This window comes from Cololabis saira, chromosome 14 (assembly GCF_033807715.1).
Source record: "Cololabis saira isolate AMF1-May2022 chromosome 14, fColSai1.1, whole genome shotgun sequence".
NCBI classification, from domain to species: Eukaryota; Metazoa; Chordata; class Actinopteri; order Beloniformes; family Belonidae; genus Cololabis; species Cololabis saira.
The window spans coordinates 13811681-13838983 of record NC_084600.1 but is presented as its reverse complement, the minus strand read 5'-3'; the positions used below and the strand labels follow the sequence as shown (position 1 = coordinate 13838983).

Sequence of the window (27303 nt, the reverse complement as noted above, 5' to 3'; positions counted from 1 at the left end):
GCATCAGGGTAGTGGAGCAGCATCAGGACCAGCATCAGGGTAGTGGAGCAGCATCAGGGTAGAGGAGCAGCATCAGGACAGAGGAGCAGCATCAGGGTAGAGGAGCAGCATCAGGGTAGAGGAGCAGCATCAGGACAGAGGAGCAGCATCAGGGTAGAGGAGCAGCATCAGGACAGATGAGCAGCATCAGGGTAGAGGAGCAGCATCAGGTCAGAGGAGCAGCATCAGGGTAGTGGAGCAGCATCAGGACCAGCATCAGGGTAGTGGAGCAGCATCAGGGTAGAGGAGCAGCATCAGGACAGAGGAGCAGCATCAGGGTAGAGGAGCAGCATCAGGGTAGAGGAGCAGCATCAGGACAGAGGAGCAGCATCAGGGTAGAGGAGCAGCATCAGGACAGATGAGCAGCATCAGGGTAGAGGAGCAGCATCAGGTCAGAGGAGCAGCATCAGGGTAGAGGAGCAGCATCAGGACAGAGGAGCAGCATCAGGGTAGAGGAGCAGCATCAGGACAGAGGAGCAGCATCAGGGTAGAGGAGCAGCATCAGGACAGAGGAGCAGCATCAGGGTAGAGGAGCAGCATCAGGGTAGAGGAGCAGCATCAGGGTAGAGGAGCAGCATCAGGACAGAGGAGCAGCATCAGGGTAGAGGAGCAGCATCAGGGTAGAGGAGCAGCATCAGGACAGAGGAGCAGCATCAGGACAGAGGAGCAGCATCAGGACAGAGGAGCAGCATCCGGACGGAGGAGCAGAGCAAGCTGATGAGGGAACAGGGGCACCAGATTTAAAATTTCTGGATCCATGACATACAGAAACACGTACGAAATGAACCCAGAGTACGGATGGACGAACCTTCCCTATCCATATGTGTCTGTAACATATCGGATAAATGTGTCATTTATCCAGTTTTCACTTCATATTTATGTCAACTGAGAGCTGAAAGGCTTGTGTTTGCTCCGACATCTTTCCCAGAGCAAACAAAAGCATTTCAGCTGATGAGGCAGGACTGTGGTACGTGATAATGCGATTGCAGTGAGGACGGTGTGGGGGGGGCTCCATGAAGATTTTCATCAGCCTGAGTGGTCCGAAGGGGGAATTTATTCTCCCAACATTCTCATATGGTTTAGGCACGCCAGTGTTAAATGTGAACTTTAATTCCTGCAATATTATAAATCATAACCCACTTGAGTGAGCTTTTGTCCGTATTAAAACTCCACTCCTCGTCAAGAGTCTGCCGCAGTGCAGAAGGACGGGATTTGATCTGATTTGATTTGTCACCATCCAATCAGATAGAGGTTTAGAGACTTCACAATCGCACGCAGTGTCGTGCTGCGAACAGAAAGTTTGCAAGAGAACTTTTTTCTTTCTTCCTCACAAATACTAATGCTTTTTACAACCGTGCAGATCCTTTTCTACACATTCACAAACTTAAGAGGATGACAAAACTTGATTTACAAGTGCAAACTTTGAAATTAGGTGCAAACATTAATTTACAGCTGCAAAGTCTTCATGACTTTATATTTAGCCCATATGCCCAGACATTTACATTCCTCCGTGTCAGACAGAAAGCCAAAATGACACATGGCAAATTAATGTGCTCAGATTCCTCTCTGAAGAAGGAAACAGCACACTAAGGGCCTGATTTACTAAAGGTTTGCGTGTGTAAAAACGTGTGCAAACTTGACATCACCCGCAAACCAAAGTGCCAGCTGATCTACTAACAGCGTGCAAAGAGGACTGCGCCTCTCAAATGCGCAAAATAGCACACGCAATTCATTTAGTACTTTTGGCCTGATGAATAATCAATATGGGGCGTACCCGCCAGAAATCGCTAAATACTGGGAGGGGAAGATGCAAATTGGTCCATTTACCACACGCAATGAGATTTACTAAGCCAGAAAGTAATTGTGGGGATTGTGATTGCGTCTGTATTTAATACGTTCGAAAGGAAGGTGCTAATCTCCACATGCAAAAGGAGAAATATTTTATTTGAATGTTAAATCGAGTATTATTCAGCAAAAGGTTGCCACAGGAGGCACATTCATTTTTTTATTTGTGATAATAAATAAATCACGTGTTTTCATGGAGAAAAAAGTGTTTCTCATTGTGCGCCTATATGTTCTGCAGTTGTCATACCCCGGTGTCGTGCCGTATTCAGCACCCCTGCCGTGAAAAGCACCCCCTCGTCTGACAAAAATGATATTCTCATTCCGTGTCATGTTCTGTTTAGCGTCCAGTTTTGTGTTAATGATTCATGTTTAAATGCGCTCATGGATTCCACAATAGTCATACTTTCCCACAATCACAGTCACAGATAACAAAAATCGGGTAAATGGTTATTGATGTCATTAATTAATAGCCTGCTTACTGTGTTGTCTTCCATAATATTTGTAAATATATATAATATAAACTCCTAAGTATGTGTTTGTGTGAGTGTATATATAAATATATTGAAGTGTCAGTGTGTTGTTTTTTTTCTTGGTTTACTTATCATTGAATATACGAGGGGGTGCTTTTCACGGCAGGGGTGCTGAATACGGCACAACAATTTGCCTCTTCCACTAATATCTCTAACTCCAACTCGTCAAATTTCATTTTGCGCTCGCAAACCGTAAGACACGCAACACCTCATTTAAATACTGCTGTTTGCACCTGTTATCAATTGCGCACGCAATCTTAGTTGATCACCCGCAAAACACACAACAACAGCACGTGCAAACTTTTTCAGTGCACACGCAATTTAGTACTCTTTATTTAGGATCTTAGTAAATCGGGCCCTAAGAAACCAGTATTGTGTAGTAAATGCACATAAAAGCCCCACTCACATCCTCCACTGATACAGAGAGGGGGCTGGGTTGGCGTCAGCTTGGCAGCTCAGCTGGACGTTGTCTCGGTTTAGATACCAGTTTCCATCAAACCCTTCCACGGCGACCTCTGGTTCGTCTGGTGCACAAGAAAAAACTCGTCAGAGACTTGTGATGGGGAATATTATACATATATATGTATTATAAGTCTGAGACCTACACTGGATATCAAGCGTGACACTGTCGGTGTAGACCTCCTCGTTGTACGTTGTGACGCAGGTGAGCGTCTCTTTGTGCGTTTCTCTAGTGGGCACCAAGATGTAGTCGCTCTGAACGGTGAACGTCCCGTCTGAGTTCCTGTACTCTCGGCTGGTCACTTCTCCGGGAACCTTGGCCTCCCATCTGGACGTATCAATGGAGATTTAATGTCTCCACACAGAAACACACTAATACAGCTAAGTGTTGGGGAAGTGGACGTATCATACACAATGGAGAAGAAGCAGATGATTTATATTTTTTTTAAACTGATGATGGCAGGGAGGTTTTATGAGTAACAGCAAGTTTTGATCTGAATGTTATTAAAGCAAAAATTATGTTTTTTACGCTGGGAAAATGGACTATCAGACATGAAAATAGACCAACCTACGGAAGAGTATTAGGACCATGCAGGAGAAAAAATATTTGAGAGGGGAAGATTTTTTTTTATTGCGCACTTTGAGAAAAAAGTCGAAATGTTGAGCTTAATGTTGAATTACAATTTCAAGAATAAAGTCAAAATTTCGCCCTTTTTCTCAACATTTCAACTTTATTCACGAAATTTTGACTTTTTTCTCAAAATTTCGATTTCTTTTTTGAAATTGTATTTCAACATTATTCTAGACATTTCGACTTTTTTCTTGAAATTGTACTTCAACATTAATCTCGACATTTCAACATTAATCTCGACATTTCAACATTATTCTCGACATTTCAACTTTTTTCTCGACATTTGGACTTTTTTCTCAAAGTGCATAATGAAAAAAAAATCTTCCTCCTCTAAAATATTATTTAAATTTTTCTCCTGGACCTAATATTCTTCCATACTCTTCTGTACAAACCTGATGGTTCCTGCCGGCTTTCCGTTGGCTGAGATGCACGTGGCCACCGGGGTCTTGATGTTGGTTGAACGGGCGACCAGCGTCGGGGCGGACAGACTCATCTGGGTGGTGGGACGAACTGAGAGGACGTGAAAGTACACGGGTCAGTACTTCATAAGGTTCTTCCAGGGTTCTGCCAGTTAAACTCTATTTACTTCGGTAAATATGGTCAGTGCTGCTCATCCCCAAACCTAATGTGTTTCATTTTATCTTAAAGGGGACCTATTATGGCATCTAATACCTATTTTAAACAGGCCTTGAATGTCTTAAAAACAAGCTTTTGATTGTTTTTGCTAAATAAATTAGAAATTCAGCCTCTGAGCCATGTCTTTATCTTCCTAGTCTCTAACCTCATTATCTATGTGGGATTCTGAGTGGGCGGGGCTATGATAATGAGGCTCTGTGCTGATTGGCTGCCTGAATGACGCGATACACCGCTACGAAAAAATGGCAGAATTTGGTTGCTTTCTCCTTCTCTGAGTTGGCAGGCTGAGGGGAGACCACATTATATATTTTTTTTTTTTTTTTAAACATATATTTATTGATTTTTGTAATATAGTAACATTTAACAACACTTATAACAACAAGACAGTTGGCAGTATGTAAAATAAATAAATTCGTACACAATTGTACCACATATTAATAATTAATTAATTCAGAAGTGGGAAAAAAAATAAAAAATACAAAAATAAATAATAATAAACAGAGTACTGTCTGATGTGGTTGTACCCAGGAGATGTTAAAGATACATTTATGTAGCCAGACAAAATGTTCTACATCAATAATAATGCTAATAAAGAAAGAAAATAACAAATAAAAAATTAATAAAAATAATAATAATTAAACAGCAACACCAAAAATGTAAAATGTCTGTAACTTCACGCTTTCCTGAGATCCAATGAGGTGTTATTCCATTGTCCTATTTTTCCACTGTCCCCTCTATGTCACCAACCCTCAAAAGGTCCAAAAACATTTTCCAAATTCCATAAAATTCAGAAGCTTTCTTTCTGATAATATAGGTCAATTTCTCCAGAGCAAGTGCTGAAGTTAAATTGTTTAGCCAGAGAGTAAAAGAGGGGCAAGCAACATTCTTCCAGCATAATGCAATACAACGTTTGGCCTGTAATAAACATAGGTCAACCATTTTTCTTTCTTTACAAGACAGACCACAGTTATCAGGATAGATGCCTAAAATGCACAGCTTAGGGCATAAAGGTACAGGGGATGCCGTAATTTGAGAGAGATACTTTAAAACAGAGTTCCAGAATTTTTGGATCTCTTGACAATTCCACAAGCAGTGGTATAGAGTACCTTGATGTTTGTTACATTTATAGCATAAATCAGGTATGTTAGGGTCGAATTTATTTAACTGTACAGGAGAGATATATGTACGCATTATCCAATTGAATTGTATCATTCTTAACCGAGTGTTGATAGTTTGAGTGTGTATTTTTAAACATATTTTAGTCCATTCACTGCTTGTTATATCTTTTTGTAGGTCTCGGATCCACGCCAGTCTCTTGCTGTCAGAGTTCTCTCTATGATTTTCAGCTATCATGTTATAGAACCTAGAAATCAATCTCTTGTCAAAACAATTTTTTGTAACATGGGTTTCTAGAATGGAAAGTGGAGGTTGTTGGACTGAATTGTTTAAATTTGCCAGGATGAAACTCCTAAGTTGTAAAAACTTAAAAAAGTGTTTTTGCGGGATATCATATTTAGCCTTTAACTCGTTAAATGACATTAGGGTGTAATCTTTATATACATCTTTAAGTTCTACTATACCTTTATTCCACCATGCTTTAAAACCCATATCATTTTTTGCTGGAGCAAAGCGATCATTACCCCAAATGGGAGAAAAACAGGATAACCCTGGGGAGTCCCCTAACAGTTTCTGAACTGTGTACCAAACAGCAATGGTGTTTTTAACAAAAGGATTAGTGGTGCTCTTATTTAAAGTTTTAAATAAAGCGGAGAATAGATAGTTATCCAGTGCTAATCCATTTGAGCTAAGCTTTTCAACCTCTAGCCAGGGCAAATGAACATCTTTAGAAAACCAAAACATTGTGGCCCTAAGCTGTGCAGCCCAATAGTACCATTCTAGGTTAGGTACCTGTAGCCCTCCCCTGTCGTAAGGCAAATATAGTAGAGATAGTCTAAGTCTTGGCTTCCTATTATTCCAAATGAAGTTCGAGAAAAGCCTTCTGGCCTTCATAAAGAATGAGGGAGGAGGGGCCAGTGGAATGGACTGGAACTTATATAAAAATTTAGGTAATATAGACATCTTTATAATGCTTATCCTTCCTAGGATAGAGAAAGGCAGTGTTGTCCATCTAACAATCTCCTCTGACACCCCCGCTAACAAGGGATCGTAGTTGGCTGAGCTAATGTTGTTTATTTTCGGGGTTATTTTGATGCCCAAGTATTTAAATCCTTCAGTGGCATTGATAAACGGGTGCACTACAGGGGGGTTCTTCCTCTCCTTAGCATTCAAGAACATGATAGATGATTTTTTTCTGTTCATTTTGAATCCAGAGAAGGTACCAAACTCACCAAGAAGTTCCAATAGACAAGGAATTGATTTTGTAAGATGTGATAGAAACACAATAGTATCATCAGCGTACATTGCTGTGTTATGTTCTATGTCTCCAGTCATAATACCACAAATTAAGGGGTGTGATCTAATGGCTATAGCTAATGGTTCCATGGCCATTACAAAAAGAAGAGGTGAAATTGGTGATCCCTGTCTGGTACCGCGAAATAGTTTGAAAGGTTGGGAGATGAGCTTATTAGTTGACACCATCGCAGAAGAATCCACAAATAGGATTTCGATCCATTTACAAAAGCTATTGCCAAATCCAAATCGTCTAAGTACCTCCAGGAGGTAAGGCCATTCGACACGGTCGAATGCCTTTTCTGCATCAATTGAAAGTATAGCCGTGTCCGGGGATGCTTCACATTTATGAACTATATTAAGTACTCTCCTTACATTGTGGAACCCCTGTCGATTTTGCACAAATCCATTTTGGTCTATATGAATTATGGCAGGCAAGACTTTTTCTAATCTCAAAGCGAGAGCTTTTGCTATTATTTTCGCATCAGAATTTAATAGAGATATGGGTCTGTAAGATCCTCGTTCAGATGGTGTTTTGTCTGGTTTTAAAATGAGAGTGATTAGTGCACTTCGTAGTGACGTGGGGAGACAACCTACTTTAAAGGATTCCAAATAAACCTCTAATAGTGGGGCTATCAATTTTGTTTTAAATAGTTTGTACATATCTATAGGAAGTCCATCTGGGCCTGAAACCTTACCTCCCTTCATGTTTGCTATGGCATTGTAGATGTCATTCAAATTAAGTTCCCTGTCTAGTTCAGTTTTTGAATCTTCAGTGATGCGGGGAATATTTAATCCATCTAAGAAACTGTTTTGGTTAACCACATTCGGTGGACTATCTGAGCTGTAGAGGGTTTTATAATATGACACAAATGTGTTATTAATTTCTGTAGGATCTGTTGACAATTCTCCTTGTTCATTCTTAATTGAGTTAATCGCCCTCTCAGATTCAAGCTTTTTTATCTGCCAGGCCAGTAATTTACCGGGTTTCTCGCCCTGGTCATAAAAAGTTTGTTTTAGTCTTATAAGACCCTCCTCAGCTTTAAGCAAAGAAAGCTCCTCATATTTTGCTTTTAGGGTCATCAATTCCTGTCTCTTTTGTGGCGAATCATCTAAGATAACTTCCCCTTCTATTTCTTTAATTTTATCATTTAATTCCAACATTGTCTGCTTGAATTTATTAACTTTAGAGCCGGTGAAGCTTATCATTTGCCCTCTAATATACGCTTTAAATGCGTCCCATTTAATGGCTGCAGTTGTTTGGTCCGTATTTAATGAGAAGTAGAGGTCAATGTGCTCTCCTATAAATTTTAAGAATTCTGAATCCTGTAACCACTTTGGGTGTAATCGCCAAGTATTCGAATACCTGTTTTTTTGTTCAACTTTGTAACATAATGAAGTTGGAGCATGATCTGACAAAACAATGCTATCATATACAGTATTAGTTATATTGGGCAGGAGAGATGCAGAGATTAAGAAATAGTCTATTCTGGAGTGAGTTTTAAATACTGCAGAGTAGCATGAGAATTCCCTTTTACTGGGGTTTTGCATCCTCCAGGGGTCACATAGGTTCAGGTCTTTCATATATTGTTGGATTTTTTTCCTTGTCTGAGAGTGGGAAGTATCCGTCCCAGATGAGCGATCAAGCTTGGGGTCTAAGGTGCAATTTAAGTCACCGGCTAGTATAATTTTACCAGGCAAGCTGGCGAGCAATAAAAATAAATTCTCAAAAAATGATGGATTGTCATCGTTGGGGCCATATATATTAACCAAATTAATATTCTCTCCCAAGAGTGTTCCTTGGACCACCAGGAATCTACCAGCTTTATCGTGAATGGAGTTGTTTACTTGAAAGGGCACTCTATTATGAATTAATACCATCACTCCTCTAGAATGAGAGGGGAAACAGGAAGCCAACACTTTCCCTGGCCATCTCCTTCGTACTTTTATCAAGTCATCATTTAGTAAATGGGATTCCTGAATAAATACTATTGAAGATTTGAGCTGTTTGATCCTTGTAATTACTTGTTTTAATTTAGTTAATTTTACCATCCCTCTAACGTTCCAAGACGTGAATTTAATATCTTTAATTGCGGTCATCAAGTCCTAATAATAACTAGTTTGTACCCCATATTATCATTCTATAGTAGTAGGTGAACTTTTTCAGCATATGTAGTATCATAAGTGCACCAGGAAAGAGAAAACTGTGGAAGATACAGAAAAGAAAAAGAAAACAGACAAAAAACAAAACAAAATAAAACAAAACAAAACCCATAAAACTCAAAAACTGCCAAAAACAGAACCCCCGAGCTGTCAAGCTGAACAGGGCAACCTTTTGCCCATCCCACCCCTCCCCCTGACCTTCAGGTGCAGTTAAGTGCACACACTGATCCAATGTGAACAAGGGAGCAGCTAGACTAACATAAACTGTCATTATAACAGAACTAACCAGACTGTTGTGCCTCCTGGCAAAAAAGTGTAAACTACACTAACAGGATCAAAAAAAAAAAAAAAAAAAAAAAAAAGTACACCCTTGACACTTTGTATCTTGGCTCTCTTTTAGGAAAACTAACAGTATGAGAACAGGCCTTCTAACGTTAAAGTCCACTTAAAGAAGATGGCGTGGTGGATTCTATACAAAGTAAATAAATAAATGTAGGAGCCACCAGACTAGGAAGAGTGAAGCAATTACAGAATTAAAATAAAACAGAAACCCTCTGCCTGATAAAAGATGAGGAGGAAAAAAGAGAAAAAAAAATGCTTTACATGCCATTTGCTGGCCAAAAAGGCCTGAATTATCAATCTGTTACAGGCGGGTAAATGATACAGCAGATCATTTTAGTTATTATCCGAGTCTTTTGCGCACTTTAACTCCTGGATGAATTTTTCAGCCTCAGCTGGGGTTTCAAACTCACGTGATTGTCCATCAGACGTCACTCGTAGTTTAGCAGGGTAGATTATTCCGTATCTAATGTTCAGTGACATCAGCTGTTGTTTCACCCGGTCGAACCCTCTCCTCCGCCGGTGGAGCTCCGCGGAGAGGTCCGGGAAGAACATGATTTCATGGCCGCTGCAGAACACCTTGCCCTTGGACCTGGCTGCTCGCATCACTCGGACTTTATCCTGGAAGTTTAAAAACTTCGCGATGAGGACTCTCGGCCTCGTTGATCGGTTAGGTTGCGTGCGGCCGGGCAGCCTGTGAGCTCTTTCAATGAGCGGAGGTCTCGGGAACGTCGCCGGTCCCAGCGCTTCGGGGAGCCACTTCTCCAGGAAAGCCGCGGCGTCGTTTCCCTCCATCTTCTCTGGTAGGTTCACTATCCGAAGGTTAGATCTACGTGAGTGGTTCTCGAGCTCGTCAAGTTTATTTGTGAGGAATTTCACCTGTTTACCAAGCGTATCAGACTTGGTTTTCTCTGAGTTAACTGTGTCCTCCACGTTACTTATGCGCACTTCTGCTTCATCCATGCGTGTCGAAAAGTCCCGCAGTTCTTTTTTCACATCATGAATTGCTACCAGGACCTCGTCGGTCTTTGCGGCGAAATCATTTCTTATAATGTCAAGCACCTGCTTGAGGTCCATGTCCCGGGCCGTAGCAGCATCAGCACCATCCTCCTCCTCCTGGAGCACGCTGCCAGCATCCCCCGGTGTGTTAGCTCGGTAATTAGCATCTGGGACGTCGTCTTCCTCACAGGAAAAAGTTTTGTTTTTAGCTTTCTTCGGTGACATAATGTTGCGGGTATACCAGGAGTCGGCGCAGATATTAGTTATCCTTCGTTGTGTAGTTTAAGGAGAGTTTTCAGGATTTTTACAGAAATTTCGCCAGGAGCTCACCAAAAGACGTGTACTTAGTTCAGCACCATAACCACGCCCCCCACATTATATATTTTAAAGCAAGGGAAAACGTGTTTTTCATAATAAGTCCCCTTTAAAGTAAACACACAAGACTCTTTTTTAAATGAATCTAGCACTGATTTGTATAAAATAGCAAACTTTGGAACAATCTTATTAAAATCTGTATTTTGGACATTTTTGTAGCAGTTGGTGGGATTTCTCTTTTTTTTTTCCACTGTATTTTTTATTGTTAGTTTTGTATTTTTTAAGATACATCAAAAAGTAAGATTAAATTAAAAGAAAAAAAGAAAACAAACAAACAAGCAAAAGAAAAAGGGAAAAAAAGAAGGGACAGATAGTCCAAACAGTCGGGACGTGCAAGGGAAACTTTTATATAGTCTACTTAGACGGTTGTAAATCTTTGTTCTCCTTTAAATACATTTCTCTTCCAGTTGAGTTTCCTGTAGGCGTATTCTGTACGTCAACTTTTCCATCACGTAAATTCCTTCTACAATCTGTAACCACTGATCTTGAGTAGGAGAGTCTTTTTTACCCCATGTATTTGTGACAGCTTTTTTTTTTACCAGCTATTAACAAGATCTTCAAGAAATTCTCTTCTTTTTATTTGTTTGAAAATGTATTTGTCTGCTTTAGTCTGCTAGTTTTTTCCCCTGTTTATTTTGCTCCTCATGTGCGTCCAGCTGGTTGAGTTTCACCTCATTGATGAACTTTTGAACAGACTGCTTTAAAATCATCATAATCATCATCTTTTTTATCTTTATGACCTCCCTGTTCCTGATATTTCTCTATTCTGTGTCTATTCAGGCATTTTGCCTGAAGGTATACAATCTCTAAATTATACACCACATCAATAAAGGTGATTAAAGGCAGAAACTAACCTGTGAATAAAATTATCCTTTGAAATTATCTTTTGTGAATGTACACACGCTATGAAAGTTGAATTAAACACCTGGAATGGCTTACAATATAAGAACCTATGAGATGATAGCCAGGTATCTATCATTTAATCAAAATGGGAAGAAAATGATGCATAATGTATTTTCACTATTTTTAGAGCTGAAACGTGTCAATAAAATTCATATTTGTACCCATGAGCAAAACAAGATATACAAAAAATTTCTAAGAGGGCTTTCTGAAGCTCAATGCTGCTAAATAATTATATAAATACATTTATGAATAGGTGAAAATTGTCTGTGAAACCCGGATCATATAACTTCACTGTTAACCACCTGAAAAAGATCCAAACCATAACATTGAGATGGTGAAATATTTTTGAAAAACATCTGTATATATTTCTGAATTGGCTCAGAATAATAATAGAAAGTTTATCGTGATAGAGTCGTTACAAATCCATCAAAATAAAACACCATCCCAACACCAACACGGTTCTAAATACATTAAGGCCACGCTATGTAGTAATAGCACTTCTGACCACATGGGGAGCATTTTTTTATTTTGTTTTTATTTTTCATTGTTATTAACACATGTATGTGCACTATTCCAGATGTTTTTGACATTAACAAACTAGTCACCCTCCAAACTGCAAAATACAAGGTTTTCTTTGTTTTTCTTTTTTTTATTTTTACATGTTTGTCAACCTCTGTAAGAGGCAGCGTGACGGGTCTCTGTTGCACGTACATCCCCGTGGTTCTTACCGAAGACCGTGAGGTTCACTGTGTTCTCTCGGTTCCCTGCGGGGAACGTGGTGTACTCGCAGATGTAGCTGGCCTCGTCGGAGAGACGCAGGGAGGAGAACATGATAGTTGTGTCCTCGAGAGTTGGAGTGCGTCGCCTCACCGCGCCGCTCTTGAACGCAACGCGATCCCTGTAGGGCGGAGCCACGGACACGCCCAGCGAGGGATTCGCGATGGCCACGTTTTGCTTGCTGCCATTCACCAGCTTCTGCCATGTTACCTGGAGGATGAACAGATTAATGATGACGTGCAGTTCAGCTCAAGCTTAAGAAAAGAAGATACACAGGTCAAACTATATGATTAATGAATATTATAACTACAGTCTTTACTTTACTTGTGTATGTAATATTAGCACAGGGTTTTATTTCATAAATTCAAGATGAAAACAAACCAAAGCAAGCTTCAAAGCTCTTAGTTTTTTTAAATTGACTTCCTGACCCAGAGATGATCCCGACATCTGCAGCACGGTATGAAACGAAAAGCAGCTTTCACAGACGTACAGTATTAGATTATTAGTAACTGTTGATGCATTCCCTCTCGATAATTCACTGGAAACGGCCTGCAGAATGGACGATCGGAGAGTAAGGTCCGCTGCATTATATATAACACTATTATAAACTATATTGTTGGTAATATTGCTATCAAATAAGTGTATTTTTATATATATTGTTGGCACCCTGAGAACAGATACGTATAAACTATCTTGTCATATGCTGCACCCATGTGGTCAAAGCCGGTATTGCTACATAGAGTGGCTTTAAATTCTGCATATTCTTAGAGACCCAACAATCTCATCAGCACAACTACAGCTCTTTAAATCTACATCTACATCAGTTGCTACTAAATTAGCAAAGACAAAGCAATGACATGTTTTCAAAGGTTGCAGTTCTGAATTTAGTTTCTTAAAAGATGCTTCAGATCATTATAGCAAATAAGAACAACTGCACATCACAGAAAGAAAAGTCTCTAGACAGGCTGCCGGTGTATCACAGGGCCATACATAAACAAACAGCAAATTTAGAACAACCAATGAACCTGAAATACATATTTCTGGATTATAGAAAGCACCCTGAGAAAAAATAATGCAAGCACGGGGAGAACATGCAAACTAAAGCCAGAAATCCAGGAACCTTCAGCCGGCAGTGCTGAGCACCAATCCATGCTAACAGCAAACATGACAAGATGATGTGAGAAATTAGAAAGTTAAATGAAGGTTTTGGTCACCATGTGCCATAAATTAACTTTTGAACGATGTCTAAACAAACTAAAATCTATGTATTCCTTTTATACATTTATTATTTAATTTATACATTTAATATCATGCCTAAATCACCTTGTGGGTATTTGTGACACAGCACTTGATTGGTTCAGTACGTATCTGATGATGTCAGGATGTCGGGCTTAGAATCATCCTGTGCCCCTCTGCCATGTGGGGTCCCACAGGGTTCAGTCCTAGGACCACTACTTTTTTCCCTGTACTTGTTGGCTCTGGGTTTATCGTCAGGAGGCATCAAATTGCATCCCACTGCTATGCTAATGATTGTCAGATTTACCCGCCCTCGGCAGAAAGACGGTTTCTAAATTAAACCACTCTTGGATTGTTTGGAGGATATTAACGCTTGGTTGGCCCTGAATTTATTTAAATTTTAATGAAAAGGAAACAAAGGTAATAGTGTTTGGACCGAGTGGCCCCTGTCAATCCACCTCCGTTGATTTCGGCAAGATATTTTAAACCGACCGTCAGCGTTCTGGGTTTTAAGATGGACAGTGATTTTAAATTGGACGGCCAAATAAGGGCTGCTGTTAAGGTGTTTTGACAAGAGGGGAAGCGTTTCCTTCCAGGCAGCATTTTGGATCATTGATCCTTCATTTGGTCCATTAGGATTACTGTAATGGACTTCATGTTGGAGGGATTCAGAGTGAGTCAACTGGTGCTCCTAAAAGGGAGCGCATCACCCCGGTCCTGGCTTCAGTTCACTGGCTGCCTGTGTTTTAAAGAGATCATTTTAAAATTCTTATGTTCGTTTTTAAATATTTAAATGATCTTGCCCTGACTAACCTCTCTGAGCTCGGCTCAACTCACTTTCTCGGTCACTCGGGTCAGCTGACCTGCTGCCCCTGCAGGTACCGAGGTAGGAAGATGCTCAGGGGACGGACCTTTCTCTCCTGCTGCTCCCCAACGGCAGGATAACCTGCCTTTGCACATTCGGGTCTTAAAAGCCATTTTTATTCTTTGGCTTTCAAACTCAGCAAGGCTTAGTTTTTCTTTATTTGATCAGGTAATTTGATTGTTCTTATGCCATGTTTTTATAGATGTCTAATGTTTTTAATATGTTTTTGTTTTGTCATAGTCTCTTGTAGTTCTTAGTATTCAGCCATGCGCAGCACTTTGGTGTTGTTGTATGATTGATGGTTAATAAACAGTCGCACCACAGAAGCCCAGGTTGTCATTGTAAATGAGAAACTGTTCTCAACTGACTTACCTGGTTAAATAAAGTTTAAATAAAAAAATAAAATGTCTAAAGCATGATAGTGTGTTTAGATAATTTTTAATTAAACAACAATATTCTAAGAAAAAATATTCAGTTATAAAATTACGCAAACTTTCTGACATTTGTTGTGAATGATCTCATCAAAATGAGAAAATAAACCTGATTTTGTGTCAAGATTATCATGTTAACTTAAAAATTAGGATTTTGAAGCAACACCACCGGGAACTGGACATGTCTGGGAAAAATTGATTTACTTACTCCCTTACCCTAAACTTACCCCTAAACCTAACCGTAACCCGCAGATGAGGTGATGGATATTGTGCATCAGGCATTAAAAAAAGGCATTGACGCCTCCAAACAATTCAAATTGGACATGAAGTTCAGCAGGATGAAATGCAAGATATTTCACATTCATTAGAGATTTCACATATAAAAAGCTGATTTGAGGGGTACACATGTACTTAAACTATCAATTGCTCGTTGTGCGTTTCCATGTGTTTTTCGTGTCTTGGACTAGCAGCGGATGTCACACCCCCCCCCCCCCAAAAAAAAAAAATGGGTATGTATGTGTATGTATATATATATATATATATATATATATATATATATATATATATATATATATATATATATATATATATATATATTAATAAAATATATGTGACATATTTAAAAATATATCATATATATTCTATATCAAAAATGAATATATATATATATATATATATATATATATATATATATATATATATATATATATATATATATATATATTAATACAATATGTGACATATTTAAAAATATATCATATATATTCTATAACAAAAATGAATATATATATATATATATATATATATATATATATATATATATATATATATATATATATATATATGCTTCAGGTTCTTACCAACTTGGTATTAACCATTAATATATATGCAGACAAAAGAATAAAAAATCAATTGCTGGACTGTTGCAACTTTTGGTGACCCGACCAAATCTTTACCATAAATATATCTTATTTCTCATTTTCAATAAACCCAGAATAAAATACAATAAAAACAGGATTTAGAGGTGATATCTTAAAAATTAATTATTTCCCTGATGATTTCTTAAAATGTATCCCGTGTTTTGTATTTCAATCTTTACATGCATGGACAGATGTACAGGTGGAGGTGGGAGCGGTGGGGGGCGGCTGAATACCTGGGAGATTTTGACAGGCGGGGAGCTGTTGATGAACCGACAGCGCAGATCCACCTTCGAGCCCACATATCCAGACTTCTCGTCATCCATATCCACCCTCTGTCCATTTATTTCTGAAAGAGGAACAAAAAACACGAAGAGATTAAAGGTAGGGTCGGGGACTTCAAGATGTCACATCTTGAAGTCACAGAGGTCACATTTGAGGTCACATTTGTTGATGTATGAAAAAAAAAAAAACGTCAAAAAGGCACAGAGATCTACCTCCTCCCACCAGGGGTCCCCAGGAAAAAACCCCAATCATGAACTCTCCTTAGCCAAACCATGCATGTGCATGAACCCTCAGGGACGGCTAACAAAAGCAGCCCACGAAAAACATCAGCAAAGGAACTGGGGATTTTAGCCTGAGGAGAAAACTCATTCCTCCTCAGACTGGTTTGTTTGATGAACATCTGTTTGATTTGAGACACTAATTCAATTTTTCCTGAGTGAAGTTAAGTTATAGTTTTTTTAAAAGGAAAATTAAGGCCAAACTACAATCCTGTCACCTTGTCTCCTGGGTGTGCTATTGCTTCGCTGTAAAGCTTAGCTACACCCGTTCCCCCGGGTGAAGTCACATGGTACAGATACAGTACATTGCTATGCAATGCAACATATTTTATTATTATATTTTTTTATTTGGGACCATTTTATATATTTTCTGATAAATGATTATACATGGTATTTACATATTTGCTATTTTTAGATTCAAAGCACTCAAAGTTACTTGCTTAGGTTGCAGTAACATTGAACCAGTCAACTTTCTTGTCACTATTGATTATGGGCTCTGAAGACATGGACTTTCATTTGGGACACCTCATACATTTATTGATGTGACACACTGATGATGCATGGTATATTTACATGTTTGGTATCACTGGATTCAGCACAACCTCATCTTTCCAACAAACCACCATATGTTTTTCAACGACACCCCCTGGTCAAGCATCTACAAAAGTAAATGAGAATATTCTGCTTGGATATTCTTTTTTTGTATGTCCGCTTATTTTAGGCAAGTGTTCATAGCTCTCTTTATGTTACACACATCAAGATATTCACATCCAGGTTTTATCTAACAAGTAAAGCAACTTCCTGACCACAATTATGTCAAGTTTCAAAGCTGTCAGAGCTTAAATTATGAATCTACATGAGTTTATACGTCTTGACTCGCCTACGGCCAGGTTATATTATGTTCTTTTTTAGGTTTGGGGTGTATAACCATATGTATCAATTTAACAATGTTTTCAGGAAAATGTTTTAACCTAAGAATCCATTTCATATGTGAGAGACCTTAGAGATTAGGAAAAACCTTGGTAGGTTTTGTTCTGCCCCCGGTAGGGGTATCTGCGTCTGACATATGCAGCTAGTGGATGCTGAGGAGATATTCACTGAACGTGACAGAAAGTCCACATTCTCATGTGATCAGACCAGCAGGAAGCAGGACACAGTTACCCCCTGAAAGTCGAGCTAATAAAGAGCGTGGCGGCGCCCAAGGTGTCGCATTTTAGTACAACTGCAGGTAAAGTACGTCTGTGGGATTAGTGGGAGGTATAAATAAGCTGGATTTGTTTAGTTACTGTTCCCACTGACTTACTGATCTCCTTTAACAAATCCACATTAGACCCACACCCACTTACCAAGTCTGCACGTCACTCGCATGCGTTTACTTGTGTCCATCAGAAACGGTTAAATAAAACTAGTTCTTTGTGCGGTTCATAAAGAGAAGAATCATTGTCGATTATAGTGAAGGACAAAGAGGGTTCAGTTAACTAGAGAAAACCCACCAGAACTATAGCTGCTCTGATTCCCGTAGAGAAACAAAGACATCTATAAGCTTTAGGAGCTACGTCTTAAAGAGACACTGAATAAGACTTCAACCTTAACCCTTAGTGGCCGAACCGTCTGTATCCTCACCTCCCATCTTTGTCCTGACCCTCACAAGACCTCAGAAAGGTCTTTGATCCCTTAAAGGACTAACTTGTGAATTTAGGCGTTTTAGATCAGATCCCGTTGAAACTCACGTTTGACGTCTGTTGGGTAATATAAATGCAAGGCGTGTTATTTGCCACCTGAAGGTGAGTTTAAAGGAGCTTGAGGCAGGATTGAGGCAGGATTTATGAAAAAAATGCATATACGTTTTAAGTTTTCTAGTAATAATGTCAGATGAAGCGTTCCACACCAAAAAGAATGAGCCCTCTAGTGTATCTCTCCGTTGCCTTGAACAGGCTGTGTGCTGCAAAATGTGCTGCAATTCGGAGGCCGAATTTCCCGCGCTGTCCTGCGGATGTGACGTCACATGCGCATGCGCGTTCTCCCCGTTCTCCCGTGCCGGCTTCACTGTTGGCTGCAGTACCCCCAACGGCCATCGTGGCGAAGGGTGGCGCTAGAGAGTCTCATTTCTTAAAAGGAGCCTCATGCTCCTTTAAGGGAAGGAAGGCGAGTTGGGAGGCGTTAACATAGCGTAAGATGTGTGGCCGTGTGAAATTACGTATTGTACATCAGTTGGATGAAATCTGCCGCCAGATTGATATAATTTATAAGGATGGATGGACATCAGGATGAGTATTTTTGCATCTTGCAATACCCTGTTAGTCATTTGTTGTAGCCAGTTGTTCAAAAAATGGACCACTGTGGTTCTGAACATATGCTGGTTTATGGCGTCCTCAGCTTTGACGATGAGTGGCTCGCGGATGCAAATAAAGGCCCTACCTGTGTCCTCCTGCTGCAGTCTCATCAACTGTTTTCTCCTTTTATTTAGATGAAAGAACAAAAACCTCCCCTGGTGGGCTGTACTCAGGTTATGTGATCAACAAATCCCTCCCACGACCTGCCACCAGTTAGTCCTGTTTATATTAGTCCTGATGCGTGATTAAGCGTACCCTCGGAGGGGAGTTATTCAGCTCGATACGCTACCTGGGTCATTCAATGTAAAAAGGACAGGCGACACGCTGGATTCACGTATTAGACGCAGGTTATTCTGGGCTTATATCAGAAAAAGGTCCTAATGATGCAATAAAGGCAAGAATGCACACAAATGGCAGGTTTCCATGAGCAGGGACCCTTGATAAATCCTGGGAGACCCGACCTCGTCCTCTGACCTTCTAGCCATGTTGGTCTCCATCACAGTGCCAAACTTGACGGGATCCACTGGTTTAGCAAACTACCGCTCCATATCACCTGGAAGCTGTTGTGCTCTATTTACAAACCACAGTAAAATAATAAATAGAAACAAAACAGAACCTGTTAGGGTGGAAAAATGTACCTCCCCATGCCATCTTATAACCTTTCCTGTCATCCATTTTCATTGGTTTATTTGTTATTGATCAGTAGAGTTTCATAGTTTCAGTAGAGTTTCATATTTCATATTTATATTATGTCAAATACAATAATATTCATTAATAATTATTCCTCATCTTTCAAATGCATTCAGTGTATCTGCCATATTCATTTTGTTTCATACATGTAGTCAATAAGTTATCTCTAGTTGGCTTGGTGGACCACGTGTTCGGAACAAACGACATGTGAGAAACCAAGACAAAAAATTGGGAGTTGTAGTTTCTTCTCCTCCGGTGGCACCGGATTGGACGAGGAGACGAGCCTCCAGAACCAGCCAACCACAGAGTAAAGTCTCAACCACGCCCCCTCCACCTATAGTATCAATGTTTACGTTAGCCATGCGGTCGAGGTCTTTTTTCTTTCGAATTTCATCAGATGATCAGTCAGTGTTGGACCCTTGATATCAAGTTTTCTGTACAATAAACGCTTCTAGTGAATTTTGTTCAAATCAGTTCCTTGGTCCAATTTTTGAACACGCGATCAGATTTTCTTTAAACAGAATTCTGACAAACCACAATATGAACATGGCAGGAACTGAGATGGTTGTGGTATTCCTGTACTTGCATACATTGTGATGGTGGCAGTGAGTAGAGATGACTGACTCTGAAAGTGTAAACTCTAGTGTGTTAGAGTCGCTCCTGTAGTTTCTTGTGCTGGCCCCCCCTTTTCTTCTCTTTTTTCTCTTTTGTTCATGGTGCTGCAGCATCCTCTGCCGGTGGCGAAGAGCATTTCTGAATGCAAAACACCGGATCCTGCAGAGTGAGAGGGGCAGGGTAACGGCGCGGGCAGGCGGGGGAGAGATTTGTCCGTCAAGACTCCTCTCCCTGGCCCTGCCCCTTCTCAACCTTTCCCCGACCCTGCACCCCAACCTGGGACTTGCTGATTGGGCCGGAGCTTCAGGAGCTGCGTGCTGGCCTGTAGTCCCCACCCCTGGTCATCCCGTTGCTGCTTCCAACTGCCTGCTGTGCTGTTGCCGTCCCTGACCCACCAGTCTGGCCCTCGGCAGGAGGGTCCCCCCCTACGAGCCTGGTCCTGCTCAAGGTTTCTTCCTCCTAAAGGGAGTTTTTCCTTGCCACTGTTTGGCTTAAGGTTTTTCTCCCACTAGGGGAGTTTTTACCTGCCATTGTTTATGTAATAACTGCTCAGGGGTCATGTTCAGGGTATGGGTCTCTGGAAAGCGTCTAGAGACAACTTTTGTTGTATTAGAAGCTATATAAATAAAATTGAATTGAATTGAATTGAATTGAAAGGGCTGAACAACGTCAGCTCCTGCCTACAAACCAGTAGGCCTACAGAGTCAACGGCTCCACCAACCCAGCAGTTTTTCAGGTTGAACCGAACCCCAGACATGTTTCAGGTCTGGAGAGGCTTCTGGAAATTCTTGTTTTGGGGCCATTGCTGGTGTTGGAGGTGAACCAAGACCTAAACTGAGACTAGAATAGATGGTCTGGGCAACTTGGAAAACTCAAGACTCTACAGGAAACCGCTTAAGGGTGGGGGGTCTGAATGGTGTAATCACTCAGTCACCGTGTTAACAGTTTACACATGAATCAAGCAAAACCATGACAACTATACCGCTCCACAAGCAGTGAAGGAAGTTTCTCCAGAAACGTAAATGGACTACGTTTACGGAGCTTTTCTTGTCTTGTTGATCACACAATGTGCTCTGCAGTGCAGTCACCCAAACCCACAGCAAACTTCACTCTTTTATCCTGTATATGTAAGCTGTATGTTGAATACCTCACTATTATAAACACATGAGAACTATCAAACTATCACTGAAGCGGTTTCAGGCTCACAAACGTCTTTACAATAGCTTCTTGTTGGGCCAGTTTAACCCAACCAAACTATGAGTCTTTCTTTTGCATCAACGTTAATTAAAAGATTGAAGACAAAACCTCAAACATCAAGCCCGATGCACCTGAGTTGCACATTGGTGTCCTGCACCACCGCTGATATCGGTTGTCGAAATGTGAAGCCAGCATGACAACACAACGATCCTGGTGCTCCAATGATCCCACAAAGTTGGCTTTTTGTTTGTAAATATGTAGAAATCATTCCCTACGCCACCTCTGGTACAGCTAAGTATAACAGATAAGTGGATTTGTGATGTTGTGATGCTGCAGTCATGTTCAGCTTTGAACACAGATGGGGGATTGAACTTTCAATATTCCAGTTAAATCACAACACTGTAAAATATCCCATTTGTTCATTTTCTATACACAGGTGTTCCTATTCGGGGTAACAGGGGCCTGCTGGAGCCAAGGTCTCTTCAGGATAAGAGCATGGGTGCACCTTGGACAGGTTCCCAGGACATTAGCAACTAGGGCTCGGGATCAATTCAAATGTCAAGAATTGATTCGATTCCGATTCTTAGGACTCAGAATCGATGATCACAATTCGATTCAATTCAATCCGATAACGATTTGGGTTAGTGTTATTAAAACAGTTTTTTGAGCTATTACCTGAATTACATGACTGTGAAGTTATACAACATATGAATACTAGTATTAAACTTGACCATGTTCATTGTTTGATAGTTTCACACAACATGCATGAATTAAATGACGCGACTACAGAGATTAAAGTTCACTGCAACAATACAAACTTGCACTTGATCCAGTTTCGATTATATCGAGTATGTATGTTTCCTCCCACAGTTTTTGGATTGCAGAAAGGGCCGGAGTTTTCCCAGAAAACCCACGAGGCAACAAAGCTAACATCTAAGCCACCATGTTTCCCTTAAATCCACCATTTACTCTAATATTCATGTCAGGTTTGATTTCGCATCTCATTACAGAAAACAACCGGAAATCTGTGTTTCGGTACATGTAAAACAAGGGTTTCATGACACATTTGAAGTTTATTTCTGATGTGACGATCTACTGTGGGGATGCCTGACGAGAAAAGCCCAAAGATGAAGAAAAGGTTGTTGTTGTTTTTTTCAAAATCAATTAAAAGCCCTTGCAAACTATCACCCCAAGGTGGGGCAGGAAGGAAGATGAGCGCTGTGTGAAAGTGAGAGCTGGTGTTGCATAACGTTCCAGTTCCATGGTGAAGGTAAGGTAAACTACGTTTAATCACATAACGATGAGGGTGGTGCATTTATGTAGGGCTTAAGTTTGACTTTTATCAACCCCAACTATTAAAAGTAGTAATACTTCCTGTCAGCAACTAATATTTAGAGCAAACATCGTTGAATACATCACAACCTAATCCATTTGAGCTAAACGTTGCCAGTAAATCTAACCCAGTTCCCTGAAAACACATTAAATCTGTGTGAACGCCGCTAGTGAAAGATCTCAAGCACCGTGAAACATCTGTAGCTGCAGCGGGATGATGACTGAGGATGTTTTTCATTTCTGATGAAGACTGTTAGACTGTAAGGAAGAATTTCAGCATGACAACAAATGCATGAAGGCCACCACACATAAAATATATATAAATTATCAATATATTGATAAGATTGAATAAACCTGTATGATAGGATTCAGCTGGACGGAGCAGAGTGGATGCTACCCCCTATTTCTACTCTTTTTACTAAGCTACTCTAATATGTTACTCGATTTAATTAAAAAATTCAAAATGTAAAAAAAAAAAAAGATTCATACAATGATGAGAAAAACTGGTTTATAAGCTTCTGGCCTGTTATTGCTGGTACTTCTGAGTATTAAAAAAATAAATAAAAAATCATCCCAAGATCTAAACTTATTTCCGTTTAAAGAAAATCTTTTTTTTTTAAATACTCCATCAACATGTCAATTAAAATCAGATAGGTTGTTTATATCTCTGCGTAATTTAGTATTATTTAATGTTAATTTCATCTGTCTTACTTTTTTTTGTCTAACTTATTAACAATGCACCTTTATATAACCATGTCTTCCTCATACTGCTACAGCTTTCACTTTTTTTTTAATTGTATATATGCTAATGAGAGCTGTCATTAGTTTATTTACTGTACAGTGAGTGAAAATAACTGAGTCAAATTTCCTGTCTTCTTTGACCTGACTTGGCCAACAGACCTGATTCTGATTCTGATTACCAATAGTACCAGGTCAGGCCTTAAGCCACCCTCTTGTATAGCACTTTATAATCTGTATATACTGTATTTACTATAATATTTTCTGTTGCACTTCTGGTTGGATGCCAAACTGCATTTCGTTGCTCTGTACTTGTACATGTCTAATGACAATAAAGTTGAATCTAATCTAATCTAATCTAAAAATGCCTTTAACGTAGTTTTTCTTTAAAATCACACCCCACTGGGGGCCGTCCCCGGTGAGCTGTGCCACTGAGCTGATTATAGGCTTAAGGTGAGCTACCAGAGACTACCTTTCTGTCACGAGCGGTCGCCTGCCCCACATCTCGCCCTGCTTCCTCCCTCTGCTGCATTCTTCCATTGTTGAGAGTATGGGAAATGACCTCAGCCGTCCACATGACAATAACCCATAAACTGCAGCGCTCAGGGCCGAGAGCAGCATGGGAATGAAACCAGACAATGGCACCACTGTTCCACGCTGGAATCGCCGTCGTGCAGACACAGCGAGGGCCACGCAGCATGACGCCGGGCTTTTTGGTCGGCATCCTGAGCGGACATCCTGCATCTTTCTTCGCCATTATGTGGAAGCCTAAATTTAACGTTTACATGTATGAATGAAACCGAGGCAGGTGCTGTTGAAGCTGTTGAAATAAGGATGGAAACATTACCCATGAGGCTTCGTATTCAGGCAAAGGCAAGGCAGGTTTATTTCTATAGGATACCACAATTCAACAACAAGGTTATTCAAAGTGCTTTGGTATTAAAACATAAATAAAGAGCATGATTTAAGAACACAAATAAGGACAATAGATAAAATAAGATAAAATCAGTTATTAAAATATGATTTTTGAAAGGTACCAGTTCAGATGTAGAGCTTTATTCGATAACAGGTGAGTCTTCCACCTAGACTTGAAAAAACTGAGTGTTTCAGCTGATCTGAGTCTTTCTGGGAGTTTGTTCCAGACAAGTGGAGCATAGAAGCTGAACTTAGCTTCTCCATTTCTGGTTCTGACTCTGGGAACTGATAAAGAACCAAATCCAGATGACCTGAGGGGTCTGAAGGTTCATAGTGGGTCTGGAGGTCCCTGATGTGTTCTGGTCCTGGACTCATAACATCTTAATCACAAGGTTCAGACTGCAGGCAAATCTGATTCATATCTGATTCCTTCTCATATCCGATTTTCAGGGCTGACTGTCCACACTGTTTTTAGCAAGTGTCCAAATTGGATCTGGCTCTGTTCAGACTGGGCCACATCATTGACTGATCTGACCGGTTGCCGTAGCAACGATGTCGGTGCGGAGGCGTCACCCAGCGCGTGTATTGTGTGACGTCATGTAATTGCGACAACAAAAACTCTTCTTTCTTCCTCTGTCCAAGGACTGCTGTTTTCGGCATCTTCCGACTGCTCCACACCTGTAACTTAGCTCCACAACTGGAAATGGGCGGGTGGTTTGGCGCATGGGTCTGGTCTGGCGTCGCGTAGAGTGACGTCACGGACAGTCAAAACCGATCTGAGTGTTTGGAGCTGTTCAGACTGAGACGCATCTGCCCAAATGTGATATGAAACTACCTCCCGGAGGTGGTTTCGATCTGGTTTGCAAAAATCGGATCTCATGCGGTTTGGGACTGTTCAGACTTCAAAAGAGTCATCCAGTTTCAATCTGGATGGGCTAAAAATCGGATATTGGCCGGCCAAATTGATTTGGTTCAATAAAAATTCTTATTTGAGCAGAAGAGCTTCAGAGAGGTTTTCATGTTATTTTATTGAAAAGAACACACACTAAAAAGGTATGTTTAACTAAGTATACAAACAGAAAAGCAGGAACTACTAACTTCACTGTTAATTTAGTGTTTGGAAAATCACGCATGAAATCAAAAAGAAAAATCATGAACTAATTGACTGATTGATGACTGACATGAATACAGATCAGTCTTCTTCCAACATTAGAGACAAAGTTATCTGACGAAGCGTCTGTATCGGAAGCTAGAAGCTAAACAACTACGCTACGCTGCTAACTATGCGGCTAACTAGCTGCTAGTACACGTGACTCCGGTTTTAAGCACCAAATCACTGACATTCAACATAATAAATGAAATAAAAATACAGGCTCCAGGCCGCGTTGATCCTTCTCTAGTCACGTCGCCCTGTTAGACGCTAGATAGGCGAGCTAGTTACCATGGCAACACAATGTACAATAATTGATTACACAACATGACTGAAGTTGTTTCTTCACACTTTGTCAATTATGTTTTAAAATAGTTTCCCTTGGTCCTGGTGGCTCTGATATGACAGGGAAGACAGAGATTAGGGGAGGGGGGGGCAGCTAAGGGCCAGGACTCAGGATCCAACTGTAAAATATGCTTTTCTAGGAGACCCAGGCAATAACACGTATATATGTGCCGGATGAAAAATTCAGTTCAGTGTTAAGAGACAGTGACAGTAGTTTTTTTGTTTGTTTGTTTCTTAAATTTGTTAAAATATCTCTGTAGCCGTATTACTAACAAATTTGTGTCTGGAGGTGAAACACCACAGATAACAGGAAACCATGACGTGCTTCAAAACCTCCCAAAAATGGATCTGCTTGTTTTATTACATAACAAATAAAGATCCAATATTCAAGGGAGGATGAGATTAGAATTCCACTCTAACATGTGCTATTTTACATTTTACATATCCCTCAACTTTCATGTCATACTATAATTAAAGCAGTAATTAATCATAAATTGTTTAGACAGAATAAAACGATGAACTCCAAAGGTGCAAACGATTTCATCAGAGTTGTAACCGAACTAAAGTGAGCAACCTGATAGGTTACATCTCTAAACATCCCGCTGATGTTGCTGTCACCATAGATCGGAGCAATAAGCCGTTTCCATCAGCTTCACTCACTTGGCTACAAGACAACAACAAAAAAAAACTGACCTCGTGTGATGGATGAGAAAATGAAAAACAGAGAGAGAGAAAGAAAAAAGGGGCAGATTAACCGTTTAATCTTTTGGTCATCAAATCTGTGATTGATCGGGGATTACACCCCACGCTGGTCCTTTGCTTTCATGACGTAATGCAGGAAAACCTGAAGACCCGCTGATGCATGCACAAAGACGGACGCTAAACCGGTGGTACGGGCCTGTGACGTCACAGACTAAAACCTTGATGAAGGCGCACCTGTCCACGTTTGCCTGATTGAAATGGATCATAAAAAAACGTTTCATTTCATCAAATATCAATTATAATCCCCCTCCCGGGTTGTGATCGGGATCCATGCGCACACGTGTTTTAACGCGTGCGTCTCTGTGTTTGTGTGGGTGTGTAATCTCCCTGCGCTGCAGGAGCGTGGAGAGTACGCCTGGCGGGCGTCCAACCAGCAGCTCATGGGATTACAATGACTGCTACATCTCTGTTCGAGACATGAAAGGAAAACACAACATGCCAAGAGGCGGAGGAGATGGAGAGAAATGAAGAAGAGCGTCTTTGTGTCTGTGGGGGGGTGGTATTAGCTGATTGTGGGACAATGAAGAGGCCTCAGAAATGCACAGACTGTGGAGAGACTGGTGCACAAAAGTCTCAAATAAAAGGCCCTGAGGCCGAGTTTGTGCTGGATTATTCCTGTCTGTGTGCTCCAGCTGTGGGCGGTGGATTACGTAGAAATTCATGTGGATTTCTGTCCGCTGGTCTCATTCAACCTCTTCTGTTTCAAACCTCCATGCAAGGGAAGGAAGATAACCTCCCTCATCACCCCTGGCAGTCCTGCAGAGACGCTCTGACGGCCAGGAGACACCAGTCAGAGGCCCGAGGCCTGGCGGTTGGTTGGTTTCTTCACCCTCCTGCTTTCTGTGCGCCTTAATCCAGCGTCCTTCAGCATGACAATCCTGCGGCACGGCCTCACGCTCGTGAACAACACAAACACACGTCTGCACACCAGCAAATTACTGCTCGGCTTTAGCGCGGCCCAAGTGAAAAAAGCAATCACGGCAGATGTCGGCCCATCACGCCACGACTGTCTCTGTCATTAAATGTAGTTCATATACTGCCGTCCTGCCCCCATTACACCCCCATCCCCTCCACATTTCCCATGCCAGATGCATGTTGGCGCACCCAAG

The 27303-nt window shown here is 40.6% G+C and overlaps 1 protein-coding gene across 1 annotated transcript in view; it reads right to left on the bottom strand.

Moving 5' to 3' along the window:
• The window catches only part of nectin1a (nectin cell adhesion molecule 1a), a 38275-nt gene that overhangs the window by 7865 nt on the left and 3107 nt on the right, over positions 1-27303 (bottom strand). The window contains exons 2-6 of the mRNA XM_061740873.1: positions 15791-15903; positions 12057-12315; positions 3897-4014; positions 3020-3201; positions 2821-2938 (exon numbers count right to left, since the gene is read on the bottom strand). Coding sequence (XP_061596857.1) covers positions 2821-2938; positions 3020-3201; positions 3897-4014; positions 12057-12315; positions 15791-15903 — 790 coding nt within the window. The remainder of the gene's footprint in view (positions 1-2820; positions 2939-3019; positions 3202-3896; positions 4015-12056; positions 12316-15790; positions 15904-27303) is intronic.